Source organism: Vidua chalybeata, chromosome 3 (genome assembly GCF_026979565.1).
Source record: "Vidua chalybeata isolate OUT-0048 chromosome 3, bVidCha1 merged haplotype, whole genome shotgun sequence".
In the NCBI taxonomy this organism is placed as follows: Eukaryota; Metazoa; Chordata; class Aves; order Passeriformes; family Viduidae; genus Vidua; species Vidua chalybeata.
This window is the reverse complement of record NC_071532.1, coordinates 88161304-88180843: the sequence shown is the minus strand read 5'-3', so window position 1 is coordinate 88180843 and position 19540 is coordinate 88161304. Positions and strand designations below refer to the sequence as shown.

Here is a 19540-nt window from a genome sequence, read left to right as displayed (position 1 = left end):
TGGGTATTGCTTTAAAGACAGTACCACTTTATTAAATCATATTGTAGTTTATGCAAAATATTGCAATATCTTCAAAATCTAAGATTAGAATTAACATTTCTTTAGCTGACGAAACTCCAGAAAATACACTGATAGATAATTTGAAGGTAAGTTTCTATTACAGATCCTGAGATTTTTATAAAAAAACCTGGAGGAAAGCAAATCACAGAAGTAAATTCAACCTGTGCTCAAAACCAGTGACTGAAGTTTGCGTGCATAGTTAGGAGAATTCTGTGGAGTTAATCTAGTAACACTGTGCTAAATCTTGGCTTTCTTCAATCTGGAACAAATTTTAAGACTATTCAAATTACTATCACTCTCTTGGCAATAGTGCAATAAAGTTCTGATTTTAAACCCAGAAGCATTTGCTCCAATAGTATTGCTGTGGATGAAATCTCACACTATTTTGTCAATATCTTCTGAGCATAATATTATTTGGTGTGATTGCAAAGTAACTATTAAAAATTACATCCAAGAGTTGGTAGTATCTTTAAAAAGCAGAGTTATTTTTCTGGCAATCCTCTTGCTTTCTTTGCTATTGTCCAAAAGACACAAATAGAGCTGGCAGTGTACTCTTGTGGCCCAGAAGAGCACTTGCCAGCAGGTTGAGGGGAGGGGATCCTGCCCTTCTACTCAGCCCTGGTGAGGCCACATCTGGAGTGCTGTGTCCAGTTCTGGGCTCCTCAGGACAGCAGAGACATGGAGCTCCTGGAGCAGGGCCAGTGGAGGGGAACAAAGATGATTAAGGGATTGGAGCATCTCTCTTACAAGGAAAGGCTGAGGGAGCTGGGCCAATTGAGCCTCGAGAAGAGGTGACTGAGAGGGGACCTCATCAATGTCTATCAGCATCTGAAGGGAGGGTGTCAAGAAGATGTTTCCAGGCTGTGCTCAGTGGTGCCGAGCAATATGACAAGACACAATGGTCAGAAACTGAGGCATAGGAAATTCCACCTGAATATGAGGAGGAACTTCTTTAAACTTTTTGCAGTGACTGAGCACTGGAACAGATAGTCCAGAGAGGTTGTGGAGTTTCCCTCACTGGAGATATTAAAGAATTGTCTGGACACAAGGCTGTGCAATGTGCTCTAGGATGGGCCTTCTTGAGGAGAGAAGTGGGATCAGATGACTTACTGTGGTCTCTTTGTGATTCTGTGAAATTCCTTTCCTCTCAAACCTGGGCATGCGGATAAATCAAAGAACATCACGTTTGCTGGAAAGGAAGATGGCAGTATCCTAATCCTTCTGTGAGAGAAGCTGGGATTAGCACTTCAGGAAACTTTCAACCCTACAGAAATGGAGGTCCATGACAAGGGTCTGGCATACAGTGAAAGTCTTCCAGTCACTCATATCCCACTCATTGTCTGGAGATGATTTCTAAAGAAACTGCATTCAGTTTGCCTTGAAGTTTAAGAACAGTCAGAGAGAAGGGGGAATGAGCAAAGCCACACTTTGCCCAGATTAATGGTGTCAGTCTGCCTGTGGACCTGTCAAATGTAAGTATGCAAAGTCTTCCAAGAGCAGGAAGTGGATTTGATATCAAAGGCTACTTACAGGCAGCAGCTCTTAACTCATGGCTTATGTAAGTGCATATATATAAGAACAGAAGCCTCTACTTAAACCAGCCAGTCAACAACTCTCTTTCTGAGCTGTGGTGTGTCTCCAGAGATCCTTATTCAATTATTAATGCATCTGCTGCTAATTTCATCATGCAGAGTGTGAATTTGTCTTTCCACGACGAGCTCTAAGGGAAGTTTGTAAGAAATATAGAACTTGTCAGCACATAAGAGTCAACACATTACTGCTGTGCTGCAGCCATTTATAACAAAACTAAAATGAACACTCACTTGTTTGGCATTAATTTAATGTCCCACTTAGCTCCTATCAGACGTAAATAGCTGCTTCATCCATTTAAGCATTTCTGTTCATGCACATAATGAAGTACTCTGTACCTGTCAAGTAAGCAGAATTCATAACTGAAATAAGAAATGGATGAGAAAATTCAATGTTCTTAATATTAAGCCTCTACAGGGGTAGCATCAGACCTTTTTTATGGCTTCTGTGAGATTCCCCTTTTATTCCATTGTTCAGAGACCATAAGAAGACATGACACACGCTAGCATGCCAGAAATGTTTCTAAAAGGGATATCTGTTCAACTTATGGCACAATTAACAAAAGCTGTAGTTGTCAAACATATGCTATTAGAAAATAAAATAGTTAACCAACCTCTCGGTATTTAAATATTTTTATGTTATCTATTTTAGAAAAACAGAATTTAAACAGCACTCTAGCTGTGATCATATTCTCTAGAGGAAATTTTTATGAGAATGAACAGAGGTAATGACTACTATTAGTCACTGTCATTAGCATAAAGCATTAGAAATGACAATATTTATAACAGGCTATGACATGACAGTTAAAATATGACTTTCTATCCTTTGTGTATGCTTTGACTACAGCTGGTTGCTATTTTCTAAAGTTAAACTGATAGAAGTCTGGTAATGGTATATTTAATAGCATGTTCATCATCAGATCTAATTGTTTTCCACCACAGGGTATGAAGTTTTATGTCCTCTATCAACCCAAAACAAACAGCTCTACTGCTTAATGGCTCTTCAATTAATGTTTATGGTGCTACTTTTATAACCTAAGTTACAAGAAAAAAAATCCAAAAAAATCCCTCCAAGAAGCCATTTAAGAATTTAAGAAGCTTAATGGGACTTTAACCAATACCAAAAATTACTACAACATGTACGAGGTCCCAAAGCTGAGGATGTGAAATAGAAAACACTAGATTGACATTAGAAAGACATTGGAAAATAGAAATAGAAGACACTGAAAAATTCTTCTAGCACAGTGTTATAATTGCCATTGGAGGAGAGAACAGACCTCTCTGTTGGGGAATTTGGTTGAGGGACTTCAGGTTGGCCACCTTGCAATTGATGTTGATATTTGGAATGAACAGAGAAGACCTGTTCATTCCAAGTCATGCACAGCTCAGACTCTGTTGCTCAGATTGCTAACTTATTCTCCTGAGAGTGATTTGCCCTTAGTAACCTACATGCTAGCCTCCTACTCATAATTCTTTTCCCTATTTAGCAGAGCTCATGCTGATTAAAATGAAAGAACAGTTCAAAGACAGGTTTCTTTTTAACTGCCTTGGTGCATATTCATTTTTGTCTCTCCCTTTTGTACTAAGCCTCTAGAAAGCAATGTAAAACTACAGTAAATACGTTTTCACTGGAGAGCTGCCATTGTTCTAAATTATGAAAGCAAACGATTTCTGACTTGGACTGTTAATTGTACATAGCAGTGATATATTAATTTTAAGCTTCCCATGATAGTTCAGACACCCTGATTTCAAGCTTTTAATGATACATTATGAGCCTTTATTTCTCTGACACCCAGGCAATTAATCAACAACACTCCTCAGCCCCCCAGAGTAGCCGGACACCATTAGACAAGGAAGAATCAGACCTGAGGGGGGGTCAAAATTTCTTTTCAGGAAATACTTGTTTTTTTGCACCATAAACTCTGCTTGACATTCATTGCAGCAAATATATTTTAATATAACTGCTGTTATTCTGCCTCTCCTCCCAGTCTCCCAGGAGTTTTTTGTAGCTCAACATGATGTTCAAAAACAGGCAAAAAAAATGCTCTGCGAAGTTTAAAGGCTGTCAAGCCTTCTTGTCAAATTCCCTCCAAGAGCACAGGTGAGAAATGACAAACCTATCACCTGACTGGCTGGTGTTTAAAGCTGACTGCTTTTGATTAGGAAGCAATGAACCTTCCCTTCTGGAGTTCATTCTGTGTTTTATAAGCACCTATTCACTGAAAATTATGCAGTTGAACTGATTTGAATTTGATTAGCGTAACGCTCCAGTTTTATTATTTGTAGTAAATACAGGCATCTCTTATGGTTTTTTACATTTAGGAGAATGTCAGAATAGTTAAAGAGTTACTTTTACTTCCCACATATTATGGCTTGACATTTAAAACAAATCCAAGACTAATATATGCCTATATTGCGGTTACTCACTTGTTGTGCATTGCTCAGTATGTACTCACACTCTCCTTCTTGCTGCTACAAGAAGAATAGGATGAAGGCAATCCTGCCTATTCAAGGACAAAGTACTGTGTGCCTAGAAGGTGAGCTAGAAGCAACTGTGAAATGCAGCAGCTAATGTCTTTAATGGAAAACTCCTGTATTAAATTCTATGCCACAGACTCCGTGATATTTCAACAGGCAGCAGTGAGGAGGAGCAGAGCTGCTATCAGCGGGGCTGGCACTGACCACTGAATCGCTCTTTCAATGTCAGCCAGCTTCAGGAGTTGCAATGTGAATGCTCTGGGAAGCTTGATACCCTTTTATCTTCTGACAGCCTTTCAATTATATGTCCTTTCATATTATTACATAACTTCCAATGATCTGCACTGTGGACCTCAGTAATAAAAACCCATTTCATGCCTGAAGAACACAACTTCTTTGGTAAGTCAGTTTAGACCTAGATGGGGAGCAGTGCATTTGAGCAGAAACAAATGCTGAGTGGAGTCAGATGGTCAGGTCAATAAAAGCTAAAAATAGTATTTGACTTTGAGAGAAAAGAGAGTTCAAGACATAGCCTAAAGGCTAGATTCAGACCTAGATAAACATTTATCTCTGTATCAGTGTTATAAGGAGAGATTAGACACCCAAATTTAGATGCTGCAGAGGGGTTGCAGATGTATCTACAGAAATCACCAGTAAGGACTGTGAGTAACTGAGAACTTTCATTATTGCTGGTATGGTCCATAGTGTCTTATGTCTATTAGCTTCAGGCTGAGTATTCTCCAACATTTAATTCTACCTATCTTGAGAAAAATGCACATACATATACAATTTACTTCCTCATTTACATACCTGTTTTGTAGACCATCAGTATAGTGCATGACTACAGCAACATATCCCAGCCATTAGGGATGCTTTTAGAAAAATAAAGGAGGCTCACTTCAGCTGTAATTCCAGCTAATAGTGAAGCATTCGTGTGATACATGCATTTTCAATACTTTTTTAGCTTTCATTAGTACAAGCTCACTGTCTCAAAAATCTGTAACATATTAATTTCAACAGTATCTGTATAAAGATGCAAGACAAGAAGTACAAAAAAGCTGTTTTCATGCCAGTCATGACTCCTGGTTTTTGAGAACCTGAACCTGAGACTAGTGAAAGCTGCAGGCTGTCAGTACTTCTAAAAACAAAAGTGTCTTCTGTGCTCAAATACAGAGAGAAGCATCTAATCTCTCTTTCAAAAATGTTCAGAGTCATCAACAGAAGTGCCTTCTCTTAAGTAAATCCTATTTCTTTACTAAACAACCAATTTAAAAACAAAGCCATCAGAGGAAGAATTAGCAGAAGTTACAGAAGTACAGAAAATTTACTTCTGGGAAATTCCATAGGCCAGTTTCCACAAGGTGAATGAGGTGCACCAGAAGGTCAACGTGAAGCCTTGAATGGTCTGCTCACAGCAAAGCTCTTGTGCATTGGGCTGGGCTTCTCTACACCCACATTTCAACTTCTTGCTTGACAACAGAGCATTGGGCACAGAACAGGCCTACCTCCAACTCCAAGGACTAGCATATGCCTCATGCCTTTTTTTTCTCAGCTCTGCACAATTTAATTAATGATATGACATGATATACACAATCTGTAGCTTTTAATGAAAGCAACGCCCAAAACTGGAATTGAAAACTTTGCTCGTTAAATGTTTTGAATTTTGCCCGATCTCAGTCACTTGAAAGACAGCTACATAGTCTACACTAGGCATTTGAGAACATTTTCTAAACAGTAAAGGGTATTTCATCTCATTTGGGTTTTTTTGACACATACCTGAAAAGTATTTAAATAGTCCTTTAGATCTGAACTGAGTATATATATATATATATATATATATATATATGTGTGTGTGTGTGTGTATATTGATGCATGTATGTATATGCATATATATACACACATATATATATGCAGCTGGAAAAAAAAAAATCAGAAAATGCAAGGAAGTAATGAAATTAGATAAACCTTGGTATTTTGCTACAAAGTTCTATCTTGCTCAGGATGGGGAAAAAAATCAGACTTCCCCTTTCTTCCTCTATAGACTTTTGTTAATCTTCTAGAAATATAAGTAGAGTCTTCCAGCCTTCTAAAATATTTTATCACTTATTAAAAACTGCAGTTACTACTGCTGTTAAAGGAATTATTACTCTCAAGTTTCCAAGAATACTAGGTCATTTTCTTTAGGTAATCATGGTCACCTACTTCCAAGTCCCCCTTGTAAGCCATTTTAGGAAATGTGATATAATGGTTAAGAGTTTGGCCTCTAAGTAAAGATATTTTGGGTATGATGAATAGTATTCTGTAATGTAGTACAGTTTCCCCCTTCTTCTTCCATTTGCTACATACAAAGCAAAAATAGTAATAAATAAAAAATATTTCTAAAAGCCTTAGATTACTATTTACAGTGTTAACACAATTAAATATAATCTAAGTAAACCCTTAAGAAAGCTGCATATTTTCACTCATTTCTTTATCTCACAGCCTACATAAAACTGGAGTGTGAATACTGTCACCTAGGATTTATTTCCAGCTCTAGCCAGGAGAAAGAATTTTGAAAAATCCACGGAGCTTTTTCTCAAGTCTAGAGCAGTGTTAGCCTTGAATAGCTTCTAGCCACATTCTTTTAGCTCTTTCTCTGCAGAGGAGTAAACCAGGGCATAGTTTTAATTTTTATCACCATTTGCAAGAGCAGAACTTTGGTTCTGCTTTAGTTTTTAGTTTGGGCAGAAAAGTGCCATCCCCTTTTTAACATACAGTGACAGGGAATGGAGTTCTATATGAGGACTTCATGCTGTTCCTCAGGGAAGACTGAAGATCCATTTCTGGTGTGCAGTCAGGAGAAACAAGGGAAGGACTGTGGTTGCAGCAGAGTGTAGGAAATGAAGGTGAGTCCAGCTACAGCAGGACTCCACATTAGCTATTGATGCTGCTTTTGTAAGCTGAAACCTTCTGGAAGAACTAGCTACTAACAGCAAGTGACAATAGTCTTTTGTTTCACATGCTCTTTGCTGAAGAAACAAGTTCATTTCTAATAACTAAATGCAATAATTGTACTTTTCTATGACATATGAATGTATATAAAGCTTATTACAGAAAAATACAACTCAGTATTTAGCTTGAAGGATTTAGGAAATGTTAGATTTATAATTTCCAATATAATTACATGAAGTTCTTTAGCATATGCAAGAGAACATAGCCTTTAACTACAGGACCCCTTACTACCCTTTTCTCCAAAAGACCTAACTCATTCTGGATATAAGATTGAATTAAATACTTGTATCTGTCTTAAACTCTAATGGTATGACCCTTTTTTGTTTTCTCTTTCTCCTCCAAATGGTTGCTGCTGTAGGTTAATTTACTTTCTAACAGATTTTCTTTGTGCATGGCTTGTAGCAATAATGCTACAGTAACTGAACAATAGAAACCTTAATATGTGAATATTCACAGCAGCTCAATAAAGATACCAATATTTAGAGATGAACAAGTGGAGAACAGAGCAAAAAAAACCCAGAATATGCAAAATTTGGTTTTCACATACTGTCTCAAAGGATTGACATATCCCAAGGGGAGACAATTTCTTCAAATATTTGGCATTTAAAAAAATTATTTCGATGTTCAACACACTACAAAAATACAGCTTATTTATTATTGTGTTACTTCTGTGAGAAGATGATTAACTGTTGTATTTCTTTATGACAGAAAAAGTGTAAGAATTTAGATACATAATCAAACTGTCCTGTCTCAAAGTAACAAGCACCATAGGCATCTCTGTATAAGCTCTTTTACAATGGCAAACAAAATATGAACTAGTTTTAAATCCTATTTTTTGCAGACTGATGTGACCTAATTATCTCACATTTGACAAACTAAAACCACATAGAAAAATACTACAGCTCACCTTATAGACTGGAAGATCATTGTAAGTCTGAGTGGTGGCATATCCTAGAGAGGGTGGTAATGGTAGGTCCAGAACTCAGGGCTGTGGAGAGTCCCAACCCGAGGCTGTCCTTCAGAAGCAAGTGATTTATTGCAAATGATGTTGAGGACTCTCAATTCCCTGAACACCATTCAAAAGGTATAGTACTTCCCTAGGGCTCCAAAAATCTGAAAATCAAGATAAAGTTGGGCAGACATATTCAATAAAGAACATAAAATTAGTTGTCACATTAATATTTTTGCTTAAATGACCTAAGTAGCTTCACATAGCATCTCTGTGACACAGGGTTATAGTTCTGATGACAGAAAACTCTTGGAAGACATTTCCTTCCAAACTCTGCATGCTACGATATAATGCAGTTACAAAACATAATAGAATTTGCTATACAGTTCTAACACATTCCTGTTCCCTGCAAAGCACATGTAGAATGGGAGTGCATGTGACCACCTGCGTAGGATCTCTAAAATGATAAATGCCAACAACAGAGCAAAAAAGAGGCAAAGGAACAACCTAAACACTGGTATTTATTTCTAGGTTTGTTGTTTTTTTTTTTTCATTGTTTTTTAGATTTCTCATTGAAATTCTTAATTTTTATACTGCTACAAATTTATCAGGTTCTGCCTCAGTACCTTTTTTGTACCTGTAATCACCTACTTGAGATGAAGACTTATAGTCCATGCACAGTAGTATCGGTGTGCTTTTGGCAATGTAATAAAAAAGGAGGTTTGTGGGGGTGAATTTTATGAACACCAACACTCATTATGCAGATATTAAAGCAGAGCAATTATATTCTTCCAGAGTAAATTAATTCTGAGTGCTGGTATGGATGAGAATGGGAACTTGTAAGAACAAGTTCTGTTGGAGTTGTGTTTAATTTCTTGATAATATTAACAAAATCGGGCCTATGAAAGACTAATTAAAGTAAGTTCTTATTAAAATTAATGAATTGTGAGAGAATTTAAAGATTTAGGCTGGAGAGGGAGACATTTTTTAAACACATCAGTTTCTCTCTTCAGCCAGCCAACATCCAGAGAGTGTTTTAGAGCATCTGGCTTAGGTACTCCGAATTATTTTCTGTAAGCAAAGATCACTCCACTGAATGTGTAGGTACTCTAGGTACCTGTAGCAGCAAAAGTAGATATTTGAAGCTAGGTGATGAATGTGTTCTGTATTTCCCCAAGTGTTACACAAAGGTCATTTCACATAGAAGAAAAAAAAAATCCTGATCAGTGGAGTAGGGGAATATAGACATCTTTTTACAGCTTCTACCAAGTTTAATGAGTTGGCAAACAACAACTTTGTGGATGTCTCATGATATTCTCCAAAACAAACAGATTTTCATTAAAGAATCAGAAAATAATTTTTGGGTCACTCAGGGGAATTCCTTATATCTCAAGGAAGTTTATGATATAGGAAACCTCAATTTGAAAATTGTGTAAACCTTTCCATAAACTTGGAAACATTTTTCTTTGATGAAAACTATTAGGTGGGTATAAACATCAGGCTTGCAAAATAAATCGGTAAAGTAAGCCAAGCACTGTGAAGTTAGTTAAATATCAGGTACAGGTCAGTGAAACCCAAATTCAGGTCTTGTCATGTATGCATTTGATGTAGTCAGAGTCAAACTTTGTTAGGTTGTTGTTTTTTTTTTCTTTCAACCATTGAATTTAAAATGGCTGAGTTCTTTTTTTTTCTGCTTGATTTCATTCTTAAGAAAGGGCAGTGAAAGAACAGCTATTCAGTATTTCTTTTATCCTCATAATTCAATGTGTTTTTTCCTTTATTAATTGTCTGAACTCTATTCAAAACTTTAATTTTTCTTGACAAAATTATGACTTTCACAGTTGGCTTTCTGTGTCATTTGTGGTAATAGTATGTGAATGCCTCACAAATGTAACTAATTGTTTATTATATTCTTGAGTTAAAACATTCAATGCTGTTACATTGCCTGGGAAAGCCAAGGCTTGCACCTAACCTTAAACAACATTTTACAGTTAGGCGCAGCTGATGATGACACTTGTAACTCTGGTGAAAATCAGATCCAAAAAGTCTGTGTAAGATCTCAAGACAACAAAACCCACAACATTAGCAGGCTTTTACTTTGAACAATTTGCCTACCCTCACACAAAACTGGTGATAGAGATGCTGAAGGACAATATAATCCATTCCTCTGTTGTAGCCAGACTCAGCTGTTTGCCATTAAACACCCTCTAAATCACTGGGAATGTCTGCCAGTGGTTCTGTGGCTAAGAGCCTATTTGGGCACACAACCCTTATACATTTCCACAGACATCAACCTACACATTAGGCAAGACTGCAATTAAAAATACAAGCGCTGGGAAAATAAATCTGAGATAGGATCATTCTGGTGTTGTCTAATTTGCTAATACAGACAGAGCTTTTGCTTGTTCTACGTATTTCTCTTGACCCCTTCACCATGCACCCCAAACATCTTTTTCTGGATCTGACAGAAAAAAAGATTTATTACTTTTTCTGAACTGTTTAGCATTTTGACCAAAATCCTTGGGTTGAGCAGATACACATCTTGGAAAATTTAACATTTTGAAAATCCACCATCTTGAAGAGGACACAGTTGCATTTACAGAACATTTTAATGGTAGATAATATGGCCAGCGCTGCCAAAAGTATTTTTACAAGAAAAATGGAGGCATGGCAAATTATACTTCATAGCTTGTTCTGTTTTCCATCTGTGAGATCTATGAATGAGAATGATTCACTGAAGTAAGTCCAGATGGAGAACCTGGTATAAAGTGTTATTATATAAAAAAAACGATTTGCTTTCTAGATCCTTAAAGATATTCTTAGGGTTATTTTTGGTTGACTATGTATTACAAAATCAGGTGCCTTATTTTCATTAATTTAACTAAGCAGACTCCAAGGTAGAAAAACCCAAACAAACTTACTCTGAATCTCAAATTATCCCTAAATCAGTATAAAATAAAACTTCGGTTATTTCTAAAACTGTCAGCACTCTAAAGTTTAAGAATATGCAGGTTTTTAGGGTCCAGTCCAACTGTGCTCAGTGATATAGGGAGGACATTGGGTATTATTAGGTGTCTCAAGCCCTTATTAGTGTTTTGAGAGCCTTTCTTGCTCCTCAAAGACATACAGCATGAGAAACTTACCATGGCAACAGGTGATGCAGCTATAGAAAAATAGGGTTATAAGGGAACTGGATGAAGAAAATAATAACAGGCTTCTTCAGCAGGTAGGGTCCCTATACACACACATTCTGCTGTGGCTTCATCCAGTTGCCTGGTAAAGTCCAGCAGGCACCAAGTGATGACAGCACAACTGCACTGTGGACTGTGGATATTCTCAGCTCAGTCAGAGAGAAAGAGAAAGGTTTTCTAACTAGGCAAGAGCCTGGGAAACAGTTGGGAAAGAATGTAAATAATTCTCTAATCTATCTTGTTATTCATATTGTTTATAGATATGCTCTGCCACTGTGCGTCATTCACTGCACACCAATGGTGTGACATGTTTTTACTCTAAGACCAATGAAATTAGTCTTCTCGATGTCCTCTATATATAGAGCGGTATATTTGAAATAAATCAGAGCTCTTTTCTTTGCCTTCTGATCTGGAGTTCTCTGTTCCCATCCTGCTCGACAGTGACAGTGGACAAGAGAGTTCAGGTCTCAAAACAAATCCCAGCTCAGAATGCATCTCATGTTTCATTTCCTGATGCAGCTTCTTACCCTCTGCTGCTTTGCCAATTGCACTTTATTACATCACTTTGACCTGCTGAATGATCTTAGCCAAATCATGCAGCTTCAATGTTTTTCTAACTCTCCATTATAAGGCAGAGATTGATATATCTGCTGCCTTTATTTTGAGTTCAGTGCAACAATTTTCTTTTAAGCTCTGTAGGTGCTTTCAGCTTTTAAGGACTACGCAGCATTACTGGGATGCCCATAACCCTTTCAAATGAACACCAGGTTCCCTAAAGCATGTTTCCCACATGCCTTCACAGTCTAATGGACACCCATTTTTGCCTTAGATCTGCAAACAAGTTCACTGATACAAAAAGTATTGTGCCTCCTTCAGAAATGTGATAGTTCTCATGAAAATAAAGTGGTGAGTACCATGAACGAATGAACTTGATTGCCAAGTTGAGATTTGAGTGAACAACAGTGTCAAGCAAGTACCTTCAACTAAATATTTTTCCTGTATGTGGGAAAATTGGTTATGATGACATGAAAAGTAAAATCTTGACATGGTAATGTATCTAAAGTACTCCTCCTGGATCAAAGTTATTTCACACTGATGCTAAGCAGGACATGAGCTGGAATGATGCAATCCAGTCCTTAACAGCTAAGTGTTCTGTTTGAATTTAATTAAATTTTAAAACTGACTACAGATCACATTCTGAATTTCATAGTCCCTTGTCAGTCCTTGATGTCAGCACAGATTTTTAGTATATGAAACCTGAGTAAGATCTGCAAGATTAAATTCTCCATCAGAAAGCTACTTTGCTTAACATGAATTCAATGTAATACAACATTCCTGTCAGCTTTTTGTATCTTTACATCATTACATCATGAATTCTAATTACATCATGAATTCTAAAACAGATACTAAAAAGGTATTAAATACTCAAAATACTATACAGAATAATAAAAAAAACCCATCAGTTTTAAATACTCAGAGAATGCCACACTAAATTCCTGCATTATTAGCGAATAGCACAATTTCATTTGAATGACAGTGTCCTTGACTATCTTTTCAGCTAAAATATGTATATGAAACATTATGTTCTTCTAAGAAGAAGAGAAAAAAAAGTGGAAAAAAGAAAGAAAGAAGAAAGAATCTGCATTGGCAAGACCTTTTCACTGAATTTTGCCACTGATTGTACAGGATTGTTACAAAGTTCAGGAAGAAATATAATGAATTATTAGCTAAGCAATGAATATGGAGTTAAAAGTGAATATAGTAAATCATGATACAAAATATCTGCACAGGTTGTTCTGTGTACCATGCAGAAGCCCACCCAGAATGCTGAGTCACAGATGAACAGCCCAGCAGTTTGTACCTCTGACTTGTTGGTGGCAACACAGTGTGAAGATCTTGTAATGCAAGGGCACGTAACAGAAGTATCCCCTGCTTTCCTGTGAGTGAGCCATCCATCATGAGCTAATGCATCCAGCATGGCAACAACAGTGCCAAACAAGATAGAAGCAGCTATTTTCACACTGGATAATACTACTCTATAACAAGAAACTATACCTCCATTAAATCAATAAGGTATAGCAGCAACAGAAATAAACAAGAAACATTGTTTTCATAATTAATTCTACTCTTATCAGGGTAGTGAAGCATTTCTATTTTCCTTGTACACCCAAATGTTGTGAAAAGATATTAGAAAGTTCTTCTGTTTCCATACAGCATCTTGAAAAGTTCTTAGGGAAAATGCAGGACATAGAAGATCAACTGCACATCTTGTTCTTTCATGTTTATCTTTTTAATATGTGAATGATGACTTATACCATTACAGCATGGGTGTGATCTTCTTCCAATAAACCTTCCTTCTGATTTACATATTTGAAATATGTCTGCAATTGCATTTTCAACAAATCTTGCTATCGTGTGGTAAAGCATACTAGGTTTCAAAATTAATTCAATTATTCTAGGAAAGGAGGCATTTATGTCTTTCAATAACTACCCAACATAGCCTTTTAAAAGGATTTATATAAGAAAAACAAACCTTTGAAACAGTGACATGTTTTAGTACAAGTTTAGAAATCTGTATTTCTTATGCTTAAGTTGACAAAAATTGCTTCTCTTTGAGAATGAAGACTTTGTTCCAGATATGCACGATTTACAGATATATTTCAACATGTTCTGCCAAGATGCAATACAAATAACTTCGTCCACCAGAGACTGTAGAAAGGACAGAAAATCTTTCCTGTACTCATACTGGCAGGCACAGTTCAGATTCCATGGTTTCCGAACATAAATACTGTATACAATGTCTCCACCAAAAGATACCAGCATTCTCAGGAGTAAAGCTCATAAATTGTCTAATAGCTATGTAGATCAGCAAATCTTTCAGTAGGAATAATTTTCCTTAATGTTTCAAATGACCATTAGCATCTGACTGCCAGGCCCAGAAACAAAACCAATTGAAGAAAAAGGAAAGGCTTAATGATTTCAAAGCTTTCTGTCAGGTTCTAATGATAAACAGTAATGACTAGAAAAATTTAATTAGCTAAGAACAGAGTGGATGATGGTGATCATCTCTGAAGCCATAACTGGTTTGAGAACATTATCTGTGCGCCTGTTCTATCTCAGCAGACCAGGACAGCAAAATTGATAATGTGACACTTTTTCTGATAACTCTTGGGTTTTAATAACTAACAGAAGTCGCAGAGTGTATCTGAGTTTTTAATAGAGGACAAAAAACTTCAGAAGACATTAGCATTATTTTTCTGTTCAGTATTCAAATATTTTTCAGTTTTTCCTGTGATTTTACTTGTTAATTCGGGTTCTTTTTGTATTTTGATTAATCTGCTGACAACAAAGGATGATATGAAATAATAACAAATATGATCTTTATTCTTCGGACATTAACTACAGCTAACCTTTCCAATTATAGCCTTTCTTTTTGTGTAAAAACTTTGTAATCTGTTAGTGAAATGATTTTTTTTAATCCTACCTTGAAAAAAATGCATCTAGAACAGAACTCTGTCCTCCTGATCCCTAAAAATCCACAGATTCTGATATAGGGATATATTGGTTCTTTGTCACATAGGATTAATTAATAACCTATTGTATGATTCTAACTTTATGAGTATTTTTCCCAAACTTTATCTTCTTGCAGTCTTGAAGAAGACTTCTTTATTGAAGATCTACAACATTACAAAAGAATTCAGGTAATACTTATTAAAAAAACCAAAACTATTTTCTTTAACGTATTTGCTAAGAAGTTGTTAGCAAACATTGTTTAAGGAGATTACAATCTTATTAAGATCTGCTATTTCTTTCACAAAAGAAATTACAGAAGGCAACAGGAGAACTATTTTCTCTCAAAATATGTAGCTATTTAAGAAATTTAGGTAGAGTTTCTCAGTTGTCTCTTCATTTTACTATAAACAAAAGGAAATTTACCAGTAAACTTTACAGAATATGAGGTATCCCTACAAAGGTTGCATGAAGAACACTGATATCCAGTGCTGTCCGTACTTAACCTTTATACAGTCTCAACTCGTTTCTGCATGTTAATGCAATACAATATGGAAAATGTTCTAGGACTTCCTTTACTTAATGGATCACAGGCTTCTTTCATTCACTCTCAAAGATTTTTTCTCTCCAATGTTTAGCTAATTTGATTGTTCACCTTTATCTCCATTTATAACTTTCTAGCTGCAATATTTGACTCTTGCAAGACTTTGGACTTCTTAGAAAGATAGTTCACAAAAAAACACTGCTACTGCCAAACATGAAGGAAATACATCACTCTTGTAGACCAAATTGGTTTTTATTTGAACACAATACATTGGTTACTTGTTCTTGATTTTAACCTTCAGATAATAATCCAGGATGATATTTCATTAGGACTACCATAGATCCGTATCATCATGATGAAATAATAAGCCTTTCAATGGATGCACTCATATATGTTAATTATCCTGTTCCTAATGGCAACTTGGTTGCTTTATTCAGTTCCTGATATGCAGCTCAGTACCCCAGTCTTGGCTGTGGTTTGGCAACTCCCTGGCAATACAGACACAGGCCCTTCCATCCTGCCTTGCTCACTCACAAGGTCTGCACACCTATTTCCTCAGAGCTTCCACAGACACAGTGATGTGTTCCTCATGCCCTCACTCCCCATCACTAAAAGCAGTGTTAGGCAGTTTGGAAGTCAGCACATGTCTAAATAAAATGGAGTAATTGTGGCTGGGCTATGGAAGGGGTGTGGAGTAAGGGGATACAGATCACTTAGCTTTATGGCTGTAGCTCTGTCACTCTGAATGGAGGTTGAAGACCTCATTAAGCTACAAAAACATTGCCAATATCCTCTGTGAGGTCAGATACATTGTGCTCCTAAGGTTCTTCATTTATTCTTATGAAGACTTAAGATCTTTGTTTAAAACCTATAAGATACATCAAATAAGAAAGAGTTGCATGGTGCTACTTTATTTTCTAATAAAAGTTGCTGCTCTAGAAATACCTAATTTTTTCAGTTAGAATGGCTCTTGAATACATGCAAAAAGGCTGCTAAACAAAATAGAATTTGCTAATTTAACTACTAAAAAAGTGCAAAAAAACTATATAGCACTACTTTCTTATAAAGATCAAACTGTTTTATGTATGAGGTCAGCACAAACAAACAAAAAAATCTTGGAAATATTGGAACAAAAATTTTGCATTTTTAACTTATCTTTCCAAGTGTTTTTCACTTATTTATTTTGGTATTTTATATTCCTTTCTTCTTCATATTAAAAACAAAATGAATTGGTGAGTTAAACCAAATAAAATGATTAGTTGGTGACAAGTGTCTTGGAGTGATCTGTAGCATGAGTGAAATTACATGTTTTCTAGTGGTGCACGTAAGTTTTCAGGACCTCAAAATTGTGGCTGACCTGATGGTGGATGTGTGGAATGTGTCACAGCTTTTCATGGAAGACCTGAAGAGAGCCATTAATTAGAATAATCTGACTCTCTTGCTACTCGCTCAAAAATTCATAAAGTGGATTATGTTTCTCCTAAGACATAGCTGATAAACTGCAAGGCTTCTTCAGAAACAGTAGTGAAATATACTTTTAGTTAGCACTGAACAGCACATGCAGTCTTGGGTAAATTTTCATACTATTTTCCTGAAAATCAATAGAAAAAATGTTTGCATAAACAGTTGCTTGCTTGCACTGACTTAACCTACTTTTTCAAAATAATTCTTATGTAAGAATATTTCGCAATGCATCATTTTACTGACATTTTCTTCCATTTTTAAAATTTAGACAAGTAATGGCTGCAAAGTAGACTTGGAGACAGGAATATTAAAGGACACTGCTCTGCTATAAAGCTGTATTTATTGAAGTCCATCCTCAAGGAGTTCACAGTAGTTACCCTCACATAAAAATGTGATGCACAAGTGAGAAATTAATTTTATCTACTTTGCCCTGGATCTCACTTACATCAGGTATGACCTGCTCACAGCTTTGTGTTATTAATCATTTCAGCAAGGCATAGGAAAATTTCCTGGAATAGTTATACAGTATAATCTATGATACATAATAATCTATAATCACAGTTATACCAGCATGAAACTCTTTATAGCAATGGAAAGTATTTTTCTTTTCTGTAGAGATACATACTGACCAAAGCAAATTAGTGTAACTACATGCAAGGTGGGTAGATGGAAGATTTTCCTACAGAGGTACACTCACACTGATGTGACTGTAATATGCAGACAAACCTTAATGCCATACTATATCACTTTGGTCTGTAGGGTGGTTGTAGCACATCAATAAATTTATAAAGATCTTGAGGCAACTCTTTGGAAAAGAAAATTAAACCCTTTATATCTTGTTATACAATACAACTTGTGGTTTGTAAGTAACTGTTGAATACCACCAAACCTGGAAAATGTTACATCATCCAGACCACAGTCATGGGAAAAGATGCCAGAGTAATAAATGTGTCTAGGACTGGGTATTTTTGTAATCTTATCTAGTTAAGAATGATGACAAGAATTTGTACTTTTTGTATTGTGATTAGGTTCATACTTCTGAGTCCATAGACAAAGTTGTAACTGAGCTGGATTTTTTTTTTTTTTTTGTTTCCAGCAATGACATTTGTCTTCAGTCAAAAATCTCACATACAACCTGAAGTCTATTTAAGAAGGTCATCCAAAATACACCTTTTTGTTTAAATGTATTTAACAGAGAAATATAAGTAATGCCTCTGTCCATGCCATTGCATAGTAATACCTAAATGTCCCTGCCATTCTAAAGAATAAAAAAGAAAAACCTGCCAAGCATAAGAATAAATAACGAGCTTCCTGTCTCTATACAGATACAATTTTCATAGGAAGAAATGTTAAATATTTTCAGAAGCAAAGACAATCTAGCATTGCATTTTTCTTTGCTATGTGACTACCCAAAATGTAGGCATGCTTTTAATAAACAGAACCTCTGTTTTGAGCAATTTATAAAGTACACAATTTTAATATTTACCATTAAAAGGCTAGATGACAAGACTTTTTTTTATTGAAATGAAGAGTATCATAACACACATGTAAATGTTTTGATTGCCATTACACCATAATCACTATGCTGATACAGAGAGAATCATTGCTGGAAGGACATTTATTTTAAAACTGTAGCTGAATACGTTTTTGTGTGTTAGTAAAAACAAATGCAGAGATAAAACAGGAAATAGGCAAACCCCCTGAGATGCAGCAGAGCTTACCTGACCACTTCCCAGCAGATCTGCTGCTTAGCTGTCCAGTGCCTGTGAGTCCCTGAAATAGTGAGACAGAATAAACTCAATGTAACCATCATGTAGCCTACTCAATTCACTTTAACACTTCAAAGGACAATACATACTCATAAACTATTCAAAAAGAGTTAGCATGCAACTCCAGCTGCAAGAGATTTTGTTCACAAACTGAACAGCAATCGGCCTGTACTTTAGTCGCATCAAAAAAGTAAACCAATCACATTGACAAAAAGCCACTGTAAACAAAAAGACTGTACTGAAAGGATTAACAGTTTTGGCATCCATCCCTACCATCAAGTCTTCTTTTTTTTTTTTTTTTTTTTTTTTCATCAAAATTTAGGTTATATATTTGTTGTTAGCAAGAGTTGCATTACTATTATTGTTAATTTTAGTTCTGTTTATTACCTTGAGGGTTATATATTGTAGAATAATTTTGTTGTCACTAGTTAATGTTAATTAGTTGTTTTAATAGCCTATATACCTATTTGTTATCTTTTGGTAGGTTTACTTTTTTAACTATCAGTAACTTAATAACTGAGAATATTTTACATTACTGTTGCATACTCAAAATTACAGAGTTACTATTAGTGTTACCTGTTTAACGTTTAGTCATCCTTTGAGTCCTGCGACATATTTCCTTAATAATCATCAGCCATCAAGTCTGATAGTCTCAAAAGAAATATCAGCCCTCTAAACTGCCTTCAAGGGCGGTGATATTTAGCACTGAAAATTACAAATAAAGTTTTCGAAGTTGAGTACCAACAGCTGGGCAGTGACACTGATGATTTGTTTATCAAGACAAATTGTTATATACTACGAAAAATGCAGTCAACGCACTCTTCTGAGTGAAAACAAATAGGTGAATCTATGCAATGCTTACATGTTGAATGGGATATTTAATGTGCGGGGAAACTCAAAGGTTGAAGAACTAGCATTTAGACAGTCTAACAGTGGTAAGTGGTAATCTTACCTCTTTAAACTCCATTACATTCTCACGAGAGACATGCTAATAC

General features: G+C 35.9%; 1 protein-coding gene across 11 annotated transcripts in view; it reads right to left on the bottom strand.

The window, feature by feature from the left end:
• KHDRBS2 (KH RNA binding domain containing, signal transduction associated 2) overlaps positions 1-19540 on the bottom strand; it is a 359384-nt gene that overhangs the window by 27740 nt on the left and 312104 nt on the right. For 3 of the 11 annotated variants that reach the window (XR_008429900.1, XM_053938158.1, XM_053938156.1), the window contains exon 10: positions 18498-18549. Coding sequence is in view for 2 of the 11 variants with exons in the window: in XM_053938158.1 (XP_053794133.1) it covers positions 18525-18549 (25 nt within the window). In the remaining 9 variants the exon portion in view is untranslated. Of the gene's footprint in view, positions 1-115; positions 1781-1883; positions 1989-4937; positions 5000-8025; positions 8232-18497; positions 18550-19121; positions 19251-19540 lie in introns of those variants that run through there. The other 8 variants (XR_008429895.1, XR_008429902.1, XR_008429901.1 and 5 more) reach the window with 6 other exon arrangements.